The 16,930-nt window shown below is 56.3% G+C and overlaps 2 protein-coding genes across 6 annotated transcripts in view; both read left to right on the top strand.

The window, feature by feature from the left end:
- The window catches only part of POU6F1 (POU class 6 homeobox 1), a 44,402-nt gene extending 31,361 nt beyond the window's left edge, over positions 1–13,041 (top strand). For 4 of the 5 annotated variants that reach the window (XM_039514157.1, XM_039514154.1, XM_039514153.1 and 1 more), the window contains 8 exons: positions 89–210; positions 883–1,108; positions 2,956–3,206; positions 4,728–4,856; positions 5,431–5,649; positions 6,672–6,810; positions 8,241–8,415; positions 9,341–13,041. In XM_039514157.1, the coding sequence (XP_039370091.1) occupies positions 89–210; positions 883–1,108; positions 2,956–3,206; positions 4,728–4,856; positions 5,431–5,649; positions 6,672–6,810; positions 8,241–8,415; positions 9,341–9,686 (1,607 nt within the window). In that variant the 3' untranslated portion in view covers positions 9,687–13,041. The remainder of the gene's footprint in view (positions 1–88; positions 211–882; positions 1,109–2,955; positions 3,207–4,727; positions 4,857–5,430; positions 5,650–6,671; positions 6,811–8,240; positions 8,416–9,340) is intronic. The other variant, XM_039514158.1, reaches the window with a different exon arrangement.
- Positions 13,042–16,190: 3,149 nt separating this feature from the next.
- The window catches only part of TFCP2 (transcription factor CP2), a 40,364-nt gene continuing 39,624 nt past the window's right edge, over positions 16,191–16,930 (top strand). The window contains exon 1 of the mRNA XM_039514609.1: positions 16,191–16,290. The gene's annotated coding sequence lies outside the window, so the exon portion shown is untranslated. The remainder of the gene's footprint in view (positions 16,291–16,930) is intronic.

Below are 16,930 nucleotides of genomic sequence, written 5' to 3'. Positions count from 1 at the left end.
CTCTAGTTGAAAAGCGCTATATAATTGTGATTATCATTACACTTAAGTAACAGGGTCTCTTGACGTTGTGTTATTTCCTCCTCTCAAGGCGAAGTAAAGTCATTGCCTGGAATGGCTCCCACCAGCGTCTCATCCGTCACTACCTTCAACCCAGCAACAAGCCAACCGACCCAAACCCTAGCTCCCTTGGCCGTGCAAGCTGCGCCACAGGTAACTACCCGGCAGTCCCGCAGCTGGGCGTGGGAAGGGAGCAAACGCGGATGGCGAGCAGCGGAAGAGCGTGGGGTATTTCTCCTGTGTCCAACATGTGGGAGGGGAGGCTCAACCGGTGAGGTGGACGCATCTGTGAGAGCGCCACGGACACATGGGATTCACACCCGCTCTTCCAACGCTCCCCGTCGTGCATCGGTTGTTAATGGTCCCTGAAACAGCGCTGTGTGTTTTGCACAGAGACTTGCCCAGTGGGTGAGCACCCGGCGGTGGGGTGGGGTTTGAATGAAACAACCCACCTAGGCATGGAGCATAGGTTCTGTGTCCTGATCCATCCCTGGCCACTCCTCCGTATAGCGCCCGCCACAGAGGGCCCCGTGGCGTTGAGCTGCTGCTGGAAATGATTCTGTAGGGTTGCACTAAGGGGGGAAAAAAAAGCCCCCCTCTGGTGTTGATTTGACAACCAGCTTCCAGGGGGCTCCACTCAGCTGGAACCCAGCTGCTAAGATGGGAGCGATCCCACGCCCACGCATGGCTCAGGCAGGCCCCCCCTGGCTGGGGCAAGGCGTGCCTTGGAAAGACCGCGTGCGCTCGCTAATGCGGCTGGTGCTGTCTGCAGTGGCGCTGATTTTTCTTTTCCTTTTCTTTTTTAAATCTTGTTTACTTTTGCAGGTCTTGACTCAGGAAAACTTAGCAACAGTTGTGACAGGAGTAATGGTTCCAGCAGGGGCAGTTACTCAACCTCTTCTTATCCCCATCAGTATTGCAGGTCAAGTGGCTGGTCAGCAGGGGCTGGCTGTGTGGACATTTCCTACAGCAACGGTCGCTGCCCTTCCCGGACTGACGGCTGCTTCTCCTACAGGGGGAATTTTCAAACCACCTATAGCCAACTTGCAAGGTACCGGCCGCTCCTCTGCCTTAGAACATCCCCGATCGGGTCCAATGTCCCGTTGCTTGTGCTGAGTCAAAGTCCACCTGGCCTGGGAACGGGGTGAAGCTGCGAGCACCGGGCCTGAATCTGCTGTTCTTTTGCAGGCAAAAGCTCCCATTGGCTACAGCTGGCTTTGCATGCATAAGGACTGCAGGCTCAGGCAGGGGCAAGGAAGGTTGCATTGATTTCTCTGTGTCTGGGAAGAAGCATAGGCCAGCGCGCTGAGCGCCAGGCCAGGAGCTGCATTTGAATTCTAAGTCCGCAGCTGGGTCGGTAGGGAAGCCGTGCTCGCTCTCTGGGTGAAATCCACCCCGCACAGGGGGCCGGCGTGAGGTCTAGGCACCACTTCAGTCCGTGCGGCTGGTATACCATGTAGGCAGTGCCGAGGCCTCACGCTGCCACAGGGGTGAACGGTGCCTTCTCAGTTCATCTGATGCAGAGCTACGAGATTAACGCTGGCCCGTCTCCGGGTGGAGCCGTGTTTAGCTAATGCGTCTAATTGCTTTGAAGCCCCGAAGGGCTGGCTCCCTCACGCTGCCTAGTCCTGTGGTTGCCACTGTGCGTGTTCGCCGGCCCAATGGCCAGTTTGGTTCCCTTTACAGAGTTAAGGGTGGATCCAGATGGGACCTTTCAGATTCTGGGGTCGTTTGACAGATCAGGTTTTTGAACTTTGCCAACTCCCTTCCAAAAAGGGGTGTGTGTGTGGGGGGGGAGGGGGTTAGGAGGTCCACCTGCCTCTCAACAAGAAGCTGCTCCTAAATGATGGTCTGGCGGATCAGGCAGCCGACGGGGATTCTGCGGAACTGGGTTCCCATCCTGGTTCACTCGTGGATTTCCTCTGCGACCTGGGACTAGGCACGTATCCAACCCTGTGCCTGGGTCCCCCCACCTATAAAATGGTGATAATAGGGTTCTTCCCTCACAGTATGTTACAGATTGTGAGGTGCTCCCATACTAGGTTGTTGAGGGCCATCTAGATGCCTAGATAGGCAGCACAGAGGGAGGAGAGGGTGGCGTGGATTGTGCCTGAGCCGTGGGACGGTTTCCTTGGCCTTCTAGTCATCAGAGATTTCCCCCCCCCCTTGGGTTGTGATGGCTGCAGATGGCACTCAGGTGCCCTGCGCTCCTGGATATCCGTGTAACCCCTGCTCGTGATCACATGCAGGCCTTGGTACATTAACTGACGTGTGATATACCTAGAGCATTGGGCTGGGATTCAGGACTCCTTGGTTCTTTTCCTAGCTCAGCCGCTGGCTTTCTGGATGACCTTGGGCGTGTCATGTCACCGCCCCGTGCCTCCGTTTCCCCGTCTGTAAAACGGGGGTGTGATGATCCTGGCCTCCTTCGTAAAACCCCTTCAGACCGACTCATGCAAAGCGCTAGGGATGTTTCCCAGCGTCTCTCTGCAGCCGCGTGGGCTAGAAACGTACGTCCAGTTTCTTAGACGAAAGCTGAGATTCTTCCGTAGTCCCATGACCCCAAGAGCTGGGGCTCCATGGGGCGAATACCCTAAATCATGAGATGGGTGATAAAGCCACCAGAGTTGGCAGCTGGTCTTCTGTCTGACAGCCCACGGGCCTGCCCTGTCCTGGATCCCATGTACCCTTGTCCTTTGTCCCAGTGCCAGGCATTCAAGGGACAGAACAGAGGCCAGTGCTGGTGCCTGGATAAAAGGGCTCGGGTGGGGCCGGTGGGGGCTCAGTTTAAAGGCTCTGGATGAGGCTAGGTATTACGATGATGGTTTGTTGCAGGGACGGGCAAAGAGAGCGGCGTATTATGGCTATTCAGCGTCCATGTCTCTGCTCTGCTTTCAGCAGCTGCGGTCCTGAACACGGCAATGCCAGCCCCAGTGCAGCCTGCCCAGCCGCTGCAGGCTCCGCCGACGGTCCAGCCGCGGCCCTCCGTGCAAACGCAGGCCGTGTTCCAGCCGCAGCCCTCGCTCCAGAGCCCGCCGGCCATCCTGCCCCAGGCCGCCGCCGCCCCGCTGCCGCCCGTGGCAAAGCCGTTGGAGACACAGACGCAAATCACAGTCCAGCCTGCGGGATTTGCCTTTAACCCTGGCATAGTAAGGAGCCTGTGTGATGCTCCCAGAGAATCTCTGGGAGCCGAGCTGTCTGTCCTGCGTGGGCAGGAATCCCTGCCGGCCGACCTGACGTCGGGCAGTCGGTATTGAGAGAGCAGCTCACAAAGGGGCCTGATTCTGGCCCCTTGTGTCATCGTTTATACCTGCCCAGAACAGGAGGCAGTGTTGCCTAGTGGATAGAACACTGGACTGGGAGGGAGGAGAGCTGCGTTCCATTCCTGGCTCTGACACTGACCAGCTGGAGGACCTTGGGCGAGTTGTTTTGCTGCTCTGTGCCTCAGTTTCCCCATGTGTAAAAATGGGGCTGATGATACCCCCTTTGTAAAGGGCTCTGAGAGCTACTGGTGGTATGAGCCAGGTGTGGTTGTTAATCATTCTGACGGGGATTTTTCCCTTGCTTAGGGAGCGGGGCGGGAGAAAGGACACGGGGACTGGTGGGCGCAGCCGGCGGGTTGGGCCGGCTGCCGTCACTGACAAAGCAGAAGCAGGCTGGGCGGTGAGCCGAGATAGGCGGAGTCTTTCGCAAGACCTCCTTGAAAGATGGTACCTAGAAGAGGAAGGATTCCCTAGTGGTTATGGTGCTAACCTGGGACTTCGCAGGCCTGGGTTCACTTCCTTGCTGTCTCCCAGGCTTCCTGCCTGCCTGAGGGTACAACTGGGCTGCAAACGAAGCTGTGACTGTTAGCGTGCGGAGGCATCCCTGCGCTGGCTTCGATCTAGCTAGCACAGTAATAGTGAAGATGCGGCGGCATGGCCTGACGACCCAAGTACAAGCCCTCCGGGAACCCTGGGTACAAATTCAGGTCACTAGCCGGCCCCAGGCTCTGTCCCGCTGTTTCGGTTCCCCGGGCAAGTAGCTTAAAGCTAGCAGGGCTGTGCCTACCTGTGCCACAATCACATCTTCAGTTGTGGTCTCTGGTCTCTCTGCACCTCAGGGCCCCATCTGTAAAGGGAGGATAGTAGCACTGCCCTGCCCCCCCCCCCCCCGGGGTTTGTGAAGATGAGCACAATAAAGATTGTGAAGTGTCACGATACTATCGTCATAAGAACATAAGAACGGCCGTACTGGGTCAGACCAAAGGTCCATCTAGCCCAGTGTCCTGTCTACCGACAGTGGCCAATGCCAGGTGCCCCAGAGGGAGTGAACCCAACAGGCAATGATCAAGTGATCTCTCTCGTGCCATCCATCTCCATCCTCTGACAAACAGAATGCTAGGGACACCATTCCTTACCCATCCCGGCTAATAGCCATTCATGGACTTAACCTCCATGAATTTATCCAGTTCTCTTTTAAACCCTGTTATAGTCCTAGCCTTCACAGCCTCCTCAGGCAAGGAGTTCCACAGGTTGACTGTGCGCTGTGTGAAGAACTGGGGGCCAGATAAGTACCTAAGGCAGCTGGAGGATTCCTCCCCATAAGAGGGAGCCAGAGGGGGGTTTCCCCACTGAACGAGACATGGCTGAGTGCGTGTGTTTAACCTCCGACTCCTGTTTTCTCTACAGATCAGCGCGGCTTCTCTCGGGGGGCAAACCCAGCTCCTCAGCTCGCTGGCCGCCGCCCCGGTGATCGCGAACACCATTCCCAGCGTCCAAGGGATCACGAGCCAGATCCTGACCAACGCCCAGGGACAGGTACGTGGGGACAGGCTCCAAAAGACAACAGGAGGAGAACCCTCCCTGGCCACTCATAAAGCCTTCCTATGGGCATCCTCTCCCTTCCCGAGAGCTGTCACTCAGGATAGAGATAGTCATAGAGTTCAAGGCCAGAAGGGACCGCCAGATCAGCTGGTCCGACCTCTTGTGTATCACAGGCCATCGGCACCACCCAGCCAGAATTAGAACCACGTGTTGCAGCCCAGAGATGACCCAACGGTGCCACCAGTGCCCAGGGCCCATGCAGTGGCAGAGAATTGATTAAGTGAGGTATGCCCAGATGATCCTAGGAAGGTGAAATCAAGGTCACCTGGGGGAAATTTCTTCCCGACCCCCCATATGGCCATCAGTTAGACCCTGAGCATGTGAGCATGAACCAGCCAGCCGAGCACTTGAGAGAGAATTCTCAGCACCACCCCAGAGCACCAGCTCACCCCATCCAGTGTCCTGTATCCAGCCCCGGAGGGGAGGGACACTCCATGCTGCCGGATGGGAGGCGGGGAAGGGTATTGGTGTGCCACGCACCCAGCTCCCATTCTTGTCTCCTCTGCAGGTCATTGGGACGCTGCCCTGGGTGGTGAACCCAGCTGGGATCACGACAGCCAATGCCACCCCAGCTGTTTTGCCAGCCCAGAACCTGCAGCTGCAGGCAGTGACCCCGCAGCTGCTGCTGAACGCCCAAGGGCAGGTCATCGCGACATTAGCCAGCAGCGCCCTCCAGACGGCGGCCATCAGGAAACCCAATGCCCCGGAGTCCCCGGCAAAGAATGAGGTGAGAGCCGAACGGCAGGTGACGGCTGCCCAACAGGCGCCTTCTCAGGGAGCCAACTGGCTGCTGTCTGTGGCCGCGCGCCAGCATAATGCCATGCGTGGCAGCTCCCAAAAAGCCTGGGGAGGTTGGTGACTTGGGCACCGGCCCTTTACGGATCCACTTACTGAGCATTAAACAACCCGTGGGAGCCTCTGCCAGGACGTAGCGCCCTGCTGAGTTCTCCGGTGCCCCGTTAGGCTGTTCAGAAACGGAGCCTGACCTCTCCCTTTGGAAGGAGTCAAGGTGGCAGCTCCCTCCGGAGGTCCCCCCAAGGTGGCAGCTCCCGGATCCAGTGCCAGAAGTCACCGTCTAGGACACCTTTTAGCCAGGTCATGCAGCCCTGGCATGTAGGAATTGACCAGACACCTGCTTTGCCTGCAGTTCACTTGTGGCGATTGCCTGTCTACGGGCCAGATTCTGTGCTGCAGCCAAGCTCCATGCAGCCCAGGGGAAGACCAGAGATCCAGTCTCTGCCAGCCGTGACCCTGGCATGAGTTGGAGTAGCATGGGGGAGGCTTTAACATGTGCCACCGATGCCTGGGCCATATACCCAGTGGTGTAACCAGGTGGAGGGAACGATTTTAAAAAAAAAAGGCGCCACCCGTTGCGGCACTTTTATTCACCCGGCGGCACCGAAGACCCGGAGCGCCGCTGGGTGAGTAAAAGTGCCGCAGCAGGTGGCGCCTTTTTTTTTTTTTTTTGATCGCTCCCCCGGGTGAGTAAAAAGGCGCCAAGAAATTGACAAGGCGCCACTTGTGCTCAGTGGGGGAGCGGCCGCTGCCCTGCTCCCCCCCCAGCTACGCTACTGCATATGCCAACAGGGAATCAGCGTAGCAGAGCTGTGCTCTGCCCCCTATGCAGAGGCCGCGTGGGTGGCCAGGGCTTTACCACGGCTGAGAGCTTGCCACAAGCCTCTCCATCCGTCTGGGCGATATGCACTGATATGGCCCTCATCTGAGCCTTATTGTTTGCTGTGTTACCAGGTTCAGCCAATCCAGCCTGCCCCGGCTCTGCCCCAGCCAGCTGTGGTCATCGCAAACCCAGCCCCTGCCGCTAAGCCCTCTTCCGCGCCCGTTCCCATCACTTGCTCGGAGACCCCGACAGTGAGCCAGCTGGTTTCCAGTAAGCACCTCTCGGGTCCTGTCCATTTCATGCTGGGGGGGGGGGGGGGCAGCTTGCACTCCCTTTGTAGGAATTGGAGAGTGTGTGATGTGACCCCTGAGGTTTAGCCCTTCCCGGTGATTGTCTAGTGGTGAGAGTACAGGACACAGAACCAGTATTGTGCACAATGGGTTATTGTAGGGTCTCTGGTGAGCTCCGAGCTGCGCACGCTGGGTTGTTATTGTAGGGTCACTGGTGCACTCTGAGATGCGCACGCTGGGTTGTTATTGTAGGGTCACTGATGCACTCTGAGATGCGCACGCTGGGTTGTTATTGTAGGGTCGCTGGTGCACTCCGAGCTGCGCACGCTGGGATGTTATTGTAGGGTCGCTGGTGCGTTCCGAGCTGCACACGCTGGGTCGTTATTGTAGGGTCACTGGTGCACTCTGAGCTGCACTCGCTGGATTGTTATCGTAGGGTCGCTGGTGCACTCCGAGCTGCGCACGCTGGGTTGTTATTGTAGGGTCGCTGGTGCGTTCCGAGCTGCACACGCTGGGTTGTTATTGTAGGGTCGCTGGTGAGCTCCGAGCTGCACTCGCTGGGTTGTTATCGTAGGGTCGCTGGTGCACTCTGAGCTGTGCATGCTGGGTTGTTATTGTAGGGTCGCTGGTGCGCTCCAAGCTGTGCACGCTGGGTTGTTATCGTAAGGTCGCTGGTGCTCTCCGAGCTGCGCACGCTGGGTTGTTATTGTAGGGTCCCTGGTGCTCTCCGAGCTGCGCACGCTGGGTTGTTATTGTAGGGTCGCTGGTGAGCTCCGAGCTGCGCACGCTGGGTTGTTATTGTAGGGTCGCTGGTGCTCTCCGAGCTGCGCACGCTGGGTTGTTATTGTAGGGTCGCTGGCACGTGCTGCTGGGTGAAGCTTCCGATTTGTTTGGAAGCATTTTTGGTGGGAAGGAAAAGCCTTTAAACAGCGAAAGAGACGTTGCGAAGCAGTGCAGTGTTAGTATTGTTATGTCTATAGCGACACCAGCGCCCTGCATCAAGCAGATCCCAGCCCCGACGAGCTGCTGCCCGAGACACAAAGCACTCTAGAACAAGCCAAGTCGCAGGTCGGACTTGCTTCCCCTGGCGTGGCAGTGTGGTCCTGTGAATGTGGTGCTGGTCTGGGTCTTGGGAGACCTGGGTTCTCTTTCTGCCTCTGCCGCTGGGCAAGTCGCTTCCCCTCTTTCTGCCTCAGTTTCCCCTTCCACGGCTTGTCTGTTTAGACTGTAAGCACCCTGGGGCAGAGACTGTCTGTCAACCCATTGAGGCTACCAGAATGCTGTCAGTTATGGACAGTGTCTGCTCCCACTTGGAGATCTCCCTGGAGGTGAGAGGAGGTGGACTGTGGCTGGATGTGGTGATACAGAGCACACTGCACCGCATTAACGGTACTCCCCTCCCTACCCCAGAGCCACAAACTCCAAATACGGGCACTGAGGAGGATGGAATCAACCTAGAGGAGATTCGGGAGTTTGCCAAGAACTTTAAGATCCGACGTCTGTCTCTGGGCCTGACGCAGACACAGGTGGGTCAAGCTTTGACGGCGACGGAAGGACCAGCTTACAGCCAGTCTGCCATCTGCAGGTAAGCGGCTGGGTTCAGTGCCGGCCCCGTGACGGGGCTCGGATGTTCGGGGCAGACAGTGGCTAGGGCGCCGCTCGGCTGCGTAGTGTTTCGGTGACTCCCTCCCCTGAAAAAGCAAAGAGGAAACTGTCTCAGCCAAAAGGAGAGAAAGCGTTTCTGAACCCCCCTGGCTTCGCTGGGGGAATCCCCTGAACCAGGACAGCAGCACCCGGCCCAGCCCACCCCAGAAGCGGTGTTCATAACGCTCTCCTTTCAGCCAAGCACTATTTCCCCCAATAGAGAGGGGCACTAGGCACAGAGAGGTGGAGTGATTTATATAGGTCGTCCAAAGCCGGACTTAGAACCCAGGAGTCCCGACTCCCAGTCCCATCCACCCGCTCCAACCACTAGACCCCACTCCTCTCCCAGAGCTGGGAACAGAATCCCACGAGTCCTGTCTCTCCATCGGCAGACCCCAGGCCCCACCCAAAGCCATGAATAGAAGCCAGGCAGCCTGACTCCCACTCCATTACCAGTCTTGGGAAATTAACTCAGGACTCACCTTTAGATCACACCAGGGACACCGGAATGGGAGGTGCTATGGCCCCCCACTTTTTTCCGGCCATAAGGGCGAGTGATGCGGGGCAGAGGGGGGCAGAGAGGAGTGAGTGGGAGGCAGAGGCTTGGGAGAAGAGGCGATGTGGGCGCAGGGCCCCGGGAAGGGGTGGCGCAAAGGCAGGGGTTCGGGGAGAAGGGCGGTGGGAGGGCAGGGTCTTGGGAGTGGGTAGCATGAAGGCGGGGGCTCAGGAGAAGGGGTGGGGCATCGGGGAAGGGGCGGGGTCTTATGCCCCCGGAGCTTAGTCACTGCTGCTTCTGTCTGTGCCGGACCCCTGGTGCAGGGCGGGACCCTCACGCCTTCTCTCCCTCCCCGCTGCCCTGCCTGCAGGTTTGAGAAGCTGGACATCACCCCCAAGAGCGCCCAGAAGCTGAAGCCGGTGCTGGAGAAGTGGCTGAGCGAGGCCGAACTGCGGAACCAGGAAGGGCAGCAGAACCTGATGGAGTTCGTGGGCGGCGAGCCCTCCAAGAAACGCAAGCGCCGCACCTCCTTCACGCCCCAGGCCATCGAGGCCCTCAACGCCTACTTCGAGAAAAACGCCCTGCCCACCGGCCAGGAGATCACCGAGATCGCCAAGGAGCTCAACTACGACCGCGAGGTCGTCCGGGTCTGGTTCTGCAACCGCCGGCAGACGCTCAAAAACACTAGCAAACTCAATGTCTTTCAGATCCCCTAGGGGGGCAGGTGGGAGGACAGAACCCTGCCCAGCCCAGCCCGGCCACCCCCAGGATCCTGCCGTGAGCACTTTGTGACCAACTGTTCCCTAGGCCTTGTCCCTGCCCATCTCCCGCCCGCCCCACCAGCCCAGCTTCGCTGACTGCAGCCGGGCATTATTTTCCCCCGCCGTGTGCATATATCCACGCCCTTTGTCCTCACAGGATCTGACCGTGTACACGTCGGACGTCGCAAGCCTAGCTCCTTCCTTCTGCTCCTGAGTGTAACGTAGTGAGTGCCAGAGCTGCCGATGTGAGTGCCCCAAGGTAGCGTCAGGGCCTGCCAGGAGGCCAGTAGGGGCCGGGAACAGGCAGAGGTGAAGCCTACTTCATTTCAATCCTTGTTTATTTCGTAACCCTGCCTGTCCCGTGTGAGACACAAGTTCTTGGTAGCTAACGGCATCTGGGCGGAGTAGCTTCATTTCTATCCCCTCCCCTATGAGTACAAAGCACTATCCATCAAAAGACTTTAAAAGGAAGTTTCTGCGTATGATTAGCTGCTAGGGCTTGGGAATCACCGCGTCGTTTAAAGAGCCAGTAGGTAGCTCCCTTACTAACCTCGTTTGCCAGGGGAAAGCCGGCCACCTGCGTCCTGGCATCTCCCCTGCCACCCTTGGGAAATGGAAGGTTAAATTGCACTAAATGGGATTGTTTCTATAGGAAGAAATGGGCAGAACCGGCTGGGCCAGGCAGCTTCTTCACCAAAGTGAGGCCTCTGAAGGCGGACAGGGTGTGAGCCCTTTCATTTGCTCCATCCTCTTTCTTTTTTTTTTTTTTGTGTTGGCTCCTGTTGAAGTCGAGCGTTACCCCTTCCCCTGCTAGGGCTCGAGCCTGGGGGTCTAAAGGCGTGGGCCTCTGTTAGCTGGGAGGCATAAACCACTCTGAGTGGTCTCACGAGGAGAGGAGACCAAAGAGCCATGCCGTGGAGCCGGGGCTATACAAGGGACATTTTACCTTCCTCCTGCTGGGGTCTATGCTTGCCTTTTGAGTGTGGCTTTTCTGAAGGGGGCGATCTGGAAAATGAACGGACCGGACTCTTGCTCACTGCTGGAAGGGGGATGGGGAAGTGGCAGCAGCCCTCCCGGCTGTAAGAGGGGAGACCATCAGCTGACTGCCTTGTCGAATTGCCAAGTAAAGGGGGCCGACTCCAAGCCAGCAGCGCCAGCCTTCCTCCCCGTGGGAAAGCGGCTAGGCAAAGGACTCAGACTCTTTGCAATGGAGACGAACCAGGCCCCGGGGCTGTGTGTGTGGAAGGAACAGCCTTCAGCTTTGAACTACAACGTCCCTCCTTGTGCGGCTCAACAATCAGGGGACGCTCTCCAGGGGACGTCTATTCCTTCTTTACCGGCAGCCTTTCAGAGCGCGGCGGACGTCGCCTGAACGTGTCGTCCCCCGCCATCGCCTGTGTGGCATCATTGCAAAACGCGCCAGAGCCCAGCTCGCGGGCTGGATGCAGGGAGGTGGGATCCATCCCGAGATCGCTCCCAGGTGCCCTCTTTCTAAGCTGGGTTCAGTGCAAAAGGGGAATAAGTGGAGGAAGCTGTGTGTATTAAGGCCCTGCAGGGAGGGTGGGGCCAGCCTGTTCCTGTCTGTATATGCACTGTGTGTCTTTAACATAAGAAGGGAATGGGAGGTGTGTTTTGCTGTCTTGTGAAAGTCAAAATATATAGAGAGATATAAATGATTTCACAATAATCCTTAACTGTAAGCGCAGGAAAAGGTCCCATTCGGTGCTGCCTCTTCTGCTTATCTTAAAGAGACAGTGCTGGTTGCCTCGGGCCTAAGCATTTAAAAACAAGGCCTAAATTTCAGTCCCAAAGTAGATCATCAGAAAGTAGCTTCTGTTGCTAAGTGGAGTGGGAGGTTCTGCTTGCCTGCATGGCAATCAAGAGGTGGTATCAGACCCCGGCACAATTTCATCTGCAGTCAGGGGCCCACCTACAGGCTAGGAAAGCGTCAGATAGCCCAGTAGGATGAGAATCTGGTATAGGGGTCAGCTGGCCCTGTGCTTTATGGGAGCTCCCAGTGTCTCATAAAGCCCTCTTTATCCTAGGAGATATACGAGGGTTATGGGTCTGACATCCTGATCTCCAGGACACATCCCAGAGGCTAGTTGTTATTCCTAGGGGAATCTCAAGGGAATCTGTGTCTGTCCTAGTTCATCTCCCACCTTCCGAATGGCAGCGGGAGTGAGCTTTCTGCTCCAGGAGGGTGGCACTCGGGGTTCAGCGTAACTCACTGCCAGGCAAAATGTTTACACGTCTCGTTGATTTGGGGACAGCCGACCTGGGCGGGATGGGGGCCAGTTGAGGGTTTTACTGAACTGAAAAGCTGCTTCGGTTTTACCGCATTTTTATCAGGCAAAGATCAGCCCACAGGCTGAACGGAGCGTGAGCGTCACTAGCCCAGGACCGTGAGACTCAGCAGGGAGAGGAGGAACGGGAGAAAGACCAAGCCGATTAATTGGACAGTGGCTGCTGCCTCCACAAGCAGACCTCAGTCCCAGCATCAGCAGGGCGATTCTGCTGTGCAATACAATTTCTTGGCACCTTCCCCTTCCAATCAGGCTTTCGCTAGGATGTTTGGTTGGTCCCCTGCCCCGAGTTGATGCTGCTGTTCCCAAGATGCTACAAGCAAAGCTAGCCGTTGCGTTGGCTGCCCGGTGTGGTGGTGAGACCAATGCCACACAGGCGTTGCCGATTCCCCAAACCTCTGCTCTGAACGGCAGAACGGGGTGCTCGAGGGGCGCGTCTGGATCTGTCCAAAGAAGGTTTCTTAGAGGGAGGGTTGTGGTTTTTTGTTTTTTAGGAAGTACCTTTCCAGATCTGCTGTCCCTCCACCTCCGTTTGGAATAGCTAGGGCAGGGTTGGCAGGCAAATTCCTCCCTAATAAAGGTGCTCCATCTCCCTCTCTCCCTGCCCTAAGAAATGAGTGTTTCAGTGATTTCCAGACATGGCCAGGGTGGGGGGCCAGGACTGGGAGCAAAAGCGGTTTCATACCATCCTTGGAGCAGGAGGTGGTTTATACGCCGCCACCCCGGGTCAATCAGAACCCGACCCGCTATCGCCAGTCCTGTGTCTCCAGCCTCCAATCTCCAGGGCTCCCCCCACTTAGCCAGTCCTCGTTGGGCGGGCCAGTCCCCCTCGCCTCGGTTAACGCCACTGCTCAGTTTCAAGAGAAGCTGTTGGATTTCACAGAGTGCCGTGTGAGGTGGTATAAGTTGGACAAGGAGGGAGGGAAGGACTCCGTGGGGGTGGGGAGCCGGTCTGGGGTCTGGCTGTCTTGCTCTGTTAGACTGATGCACTTGATGTAGTTGTGTGAAATAAACAGTATTTTTTCTTTTTCTTTTTTCACTTTCTTTTGTAAAAAATGTGTCATGTGGCTCCCAGACAGTTTATGTATTTGTAGTCTCAGGGGAGGAGAAGGGGCATGAGACGGGCGGTCCAGGTGAGGGCTGCATGGAGCAACTTCCAGCCATGCTGAACTGCTTCGGCATCTGCCGGGGGGAGGTCATTGGTTCCTACCTAGTCAGCCCAGGTCACTGCGACTCCTACCGCCTGGGCTAGCAGAAGGCAATTCCCATTTCAGCCAGCTAGTTGGTCAGGAAACCCATGAATGCTGAGTGAGTCCTCGGTCGACTTAGGGAGCCAATCTCCATTCTCTCCTCTAACTCTTCAAGGACTTAGACACACCGTGTCCCTGTCTTCAGAGCACAATCTGCCAGCTAAGAGCTCTCTAGACTCCTTCTGCCGAAGCATGGAACGGGGTGGGTCACAGTCTTGTTCTTTTGTGTCTTGATCATAAGAATTGCCAGTGGGAACAGACAGGGAGGGGTTTGTCTGTACCTATCTCCTCATTCTAGCTTAGCCAGTAGGCTCTGACCCCATAACACATACGTATACCGGTGCAAGAGAACGCCAAAGATGACAGATGCTTGGGATAAAATTGACAACAGGAACACAGCTGCTTTTGTTGGAATGGATTAGGAAGACCCAAAGAGCCATAGTACCACAAACTTAAAGAAGCCAAGGGAGAGGTTAATTCTGGATTCAGAGCCTGCCATCTAAAGGCAAAATGACACTGAATTGCCTACCTGGAGGAGTGCTGGATTATTGCTGTTTCTAAAAAGCAAACAAAAACCACATATTTTGACAGAACAAGGAGGAATGGTCTCGAGTTGCAGTGGGGGAGGTTTAGGTTGGATATTAGGAAAAACTTTTTCACTAGGAGGGTGGTGAAGCACTGGAATGGGTTCCCTAGGGAGGTGGTGGAATCTCCATCCTTAGAGATTTTTTAAGGCTTAGCTTGACAAAGCCCTGGCTGGGATGATTCAGTTGGGGTTGGTCCTGCTTTGAGCAGGGGGTTGGACTAGATACCTCCTGAGGTCACTTCCAACCCTGATATTCTAGGATCCTAATGTAGATTTGAGGGTGAAATTTGACCTCCTAGTGCTGACAGACAGCAGGATGCCTACGCACCACTTAAATTCACTGAACAAACAGGCCAGCGTTCCTCAATTCCACCTGAGGGGAATTAATTTGCTGATCTTTCTGCCAGGGAAGGTGCCGCTGTGGTCCAGAGATGCACACGCAACATTGGCACAAACCAGGCAGCAGGATTTTGGAACCTGATTTTTTTATTTCAAAGTCCACTGATGATTTCTAAGCCCTTCTGATTGCAGGGCCTGGTGGCCACCAGGTGGCATCGGTTCCCAAATCATACAGCAGCAAGTTGCATAATGGATATAAAATTAGGGCCCCATAAACACCAATGGGTGGGGTGGGGGGTTTTGCACTTGCTCAATGTTCCATAGGCTAGGGGGCCATGGCCCAGCTACTTTTAAGCAGTGGTCCTGTACTAAATCAATATGGCGGAGAGTTGCCTCCAGGAATTGGTGCCACTGATTGAAAAGTTCAAGATGTTCTACCCTTAGGAACACAAAATGACTTCCCCGAAGCTGTTGGGAATAGGGCTCGGGCAGTGTGTAAGCGAAAGAATATGTGCTAATCCTCTGCTGGCATCCGGGTGAGAGAGGCGCAAGCCCATTTTTCTGAGAAGAATACGGCCCAAAATATCAGGGAACCAATTCTGCAGGGAGCTAAACTTTTATTGTAAAGGATGGAAAACTAGAGAGACAGGTTGAGAGTGGAGGGAAACTACGAGCTGCTAATGTGAGCACATGACTGAATGTAAACACTTTGGGCCAAGGAGTGTCTTTTTGCTCTGTGTTTGTACTGCACCTTGCACAGTGGGGTCATAGTCCATGGCTCAGGCTCATAGGTAATAATAGGAATTTCCAACGCATATTAATTGTATTTTCTCTAGGAAAATAATACAGATGGCGTTAATCATATGGCCCTCCAGTCAGGGCTGAAAACTGATTACTAATGTAAACAAGACTGACCCCATTTCCAGCTGAGTTTTCATTGCAGCAGGGCTCTAGTCCACTTCCTAACAGCAGTGCAGGCCGCCATTGGAAACCCACCCTATGAAAACAAGCCCCTCACCCCAGCTTGAATCTGTCAGTGCTGAGGGTTCCTGGGAAAGAAACTGCCACCCAAATTGTAGGACAGCAGCCAGCCTCCCATAGTGGTGGGAAGGCCGGGCTTCCTATCTGCATGCTGAGGACTGTGTGGATGGAAGATTCTGTCTGTAGAATCTGGATGGAGTGTGGGAGCACTTTAGCCAAAGCCCCTCTTTTCTCATTTGAGTTCTAGATCCACCCTGAAAAGTACTTCCAGCAGCCAGATCAGCTGGGGTAGTTACGCACAAAGCCAGAGTTCTCCTCTGTTAGCTTCAAAGACTCAATTTGCTCCAGGGTCACTTAAGACTTAATTGATTCATCTGCAAAGTTGGTGGGTCTGACTGGAAGGATTTTGTCACATGTTTGTATCAAGTTATTTTAATAAAGCTTGCTACATGTTTAGTTTTTCCAGCCCATTTGATGTCAAAACTCAGCTGCTGTTCAGTACATATTTACTGTAATGCATGAAATAAGCATGTGAAATATTTGCCTTTGCTCCTCACTCATAAACCCTCTATTATTCTTGGAGTCCCCCAGCTCCACCAATGCCCTTTAGATCCCCCCCTTGCACTTTCCCTTCCTGCCAATGCTCCTCAATCCCAACCTGCAGCCCCCTGCTATCCCCACCCTGGGTTTATCAACCTGAACAATTCTGCCAATGCCCTGCAATCCCAGTCCACACCCCGCCAATATCTCTGCCCAGGTCTGCCACTGCTCTCAGACTCCCCTTGCCATTATCCTGTCCCCTAGGTTCCAGGCTGAGTCCGCCCCCAACTCATCGCACTTATTGGCCAGGGACAGGAATCGAACCCGTAACACTCAGAGGAACTGGCCTAAGCCATGTCCCAGAAATGTAGAGGGAGGAGAATCCGGGCCGTACCACGCTGAGCGGCTCCTGCGCCTTAACCCCGCTAGTCCCGCCCCGTCCGGAGCGCTCAGCCTATCGCAACGGCGCTGCCGAGGCGACGGGCCCGCCGGTGAGCAGTGATTGGCTGGCTCTCGTTTCGCGTCTGGAGGGGTCTGGGCGCCGCCATTGGCCGCGAGTGAGTGAGGGGGCGGGGCTTGTTCCCGGCTGGGCTGGGAGAGGGGGCTGCGGCGCTGCTGCCGCCTCCATATTGCGGGGCCGGGCGAAGAGGTGGCGGGGTCGTGAGTCGCGCTCGGGGCCGGGCAGCCGAGGGACCCTGGGTGCCGCTGAGCGGGAAGGGGGGGACTGTGAGTGAGGGGGTCCCCTGGGGGGTGCTGTCCCCGGGAGGGGGGGCTCTGGGAGAGGGGGTCCCTGGGAGGGGGCTCTGGGAGAGGGGTCCTCTGGGGGGGGACTCTGAGCGAGGGGGTCCCCTGAGAGGTGCTTTCCCCTGGGGGGGGGGACTCTGAGCGAGGGGGTCCCCTGAGAGGTGCTTTCCCCTGGGAGGGGGGGCTCTGGGTGAGGGGTCCCCTGAGAGGTGCTTCCCCTGGGAGGGGGGGCTCTGGGTGAGGGGTTCCCCTGGGAGGGGGCTCTGGGCGAGGGGTCCCCTGAGAGGTGCTTTCCCCTGGGGGGGGGGGACTCTGGGTGAGGGGTTCCCTTGGCAGGGGGCTCTGGGCGAGGGTCCCCTGAGAGGTGCTTTCCCTTGAGAGGGGGCTCTGGGTGAGGGTTCCCCTGAGAGGGGCTCTGGGTGAGGGTTCCCCTGGGAGGGGGCTCTGGGTGAG

Source organism: Mauremys reevesii, linkage group 25, assembly GCF_016161935.1.
Source record: "Mauremys reevesii isolate NIE-2019 linkage group 25, ASM1616193v1, whole genome shotgun sequence".
NCBI lineage: Eukaryota > Metazoa > Chordata > Testudines > Geoemydidae > Mauremys > Mauremys reevesii.
The sequence above is the reverse complement of the archived record's forward strand: the minus strand, read 5'-3'. Positions and strand labels throughout refer to the sequence as shown.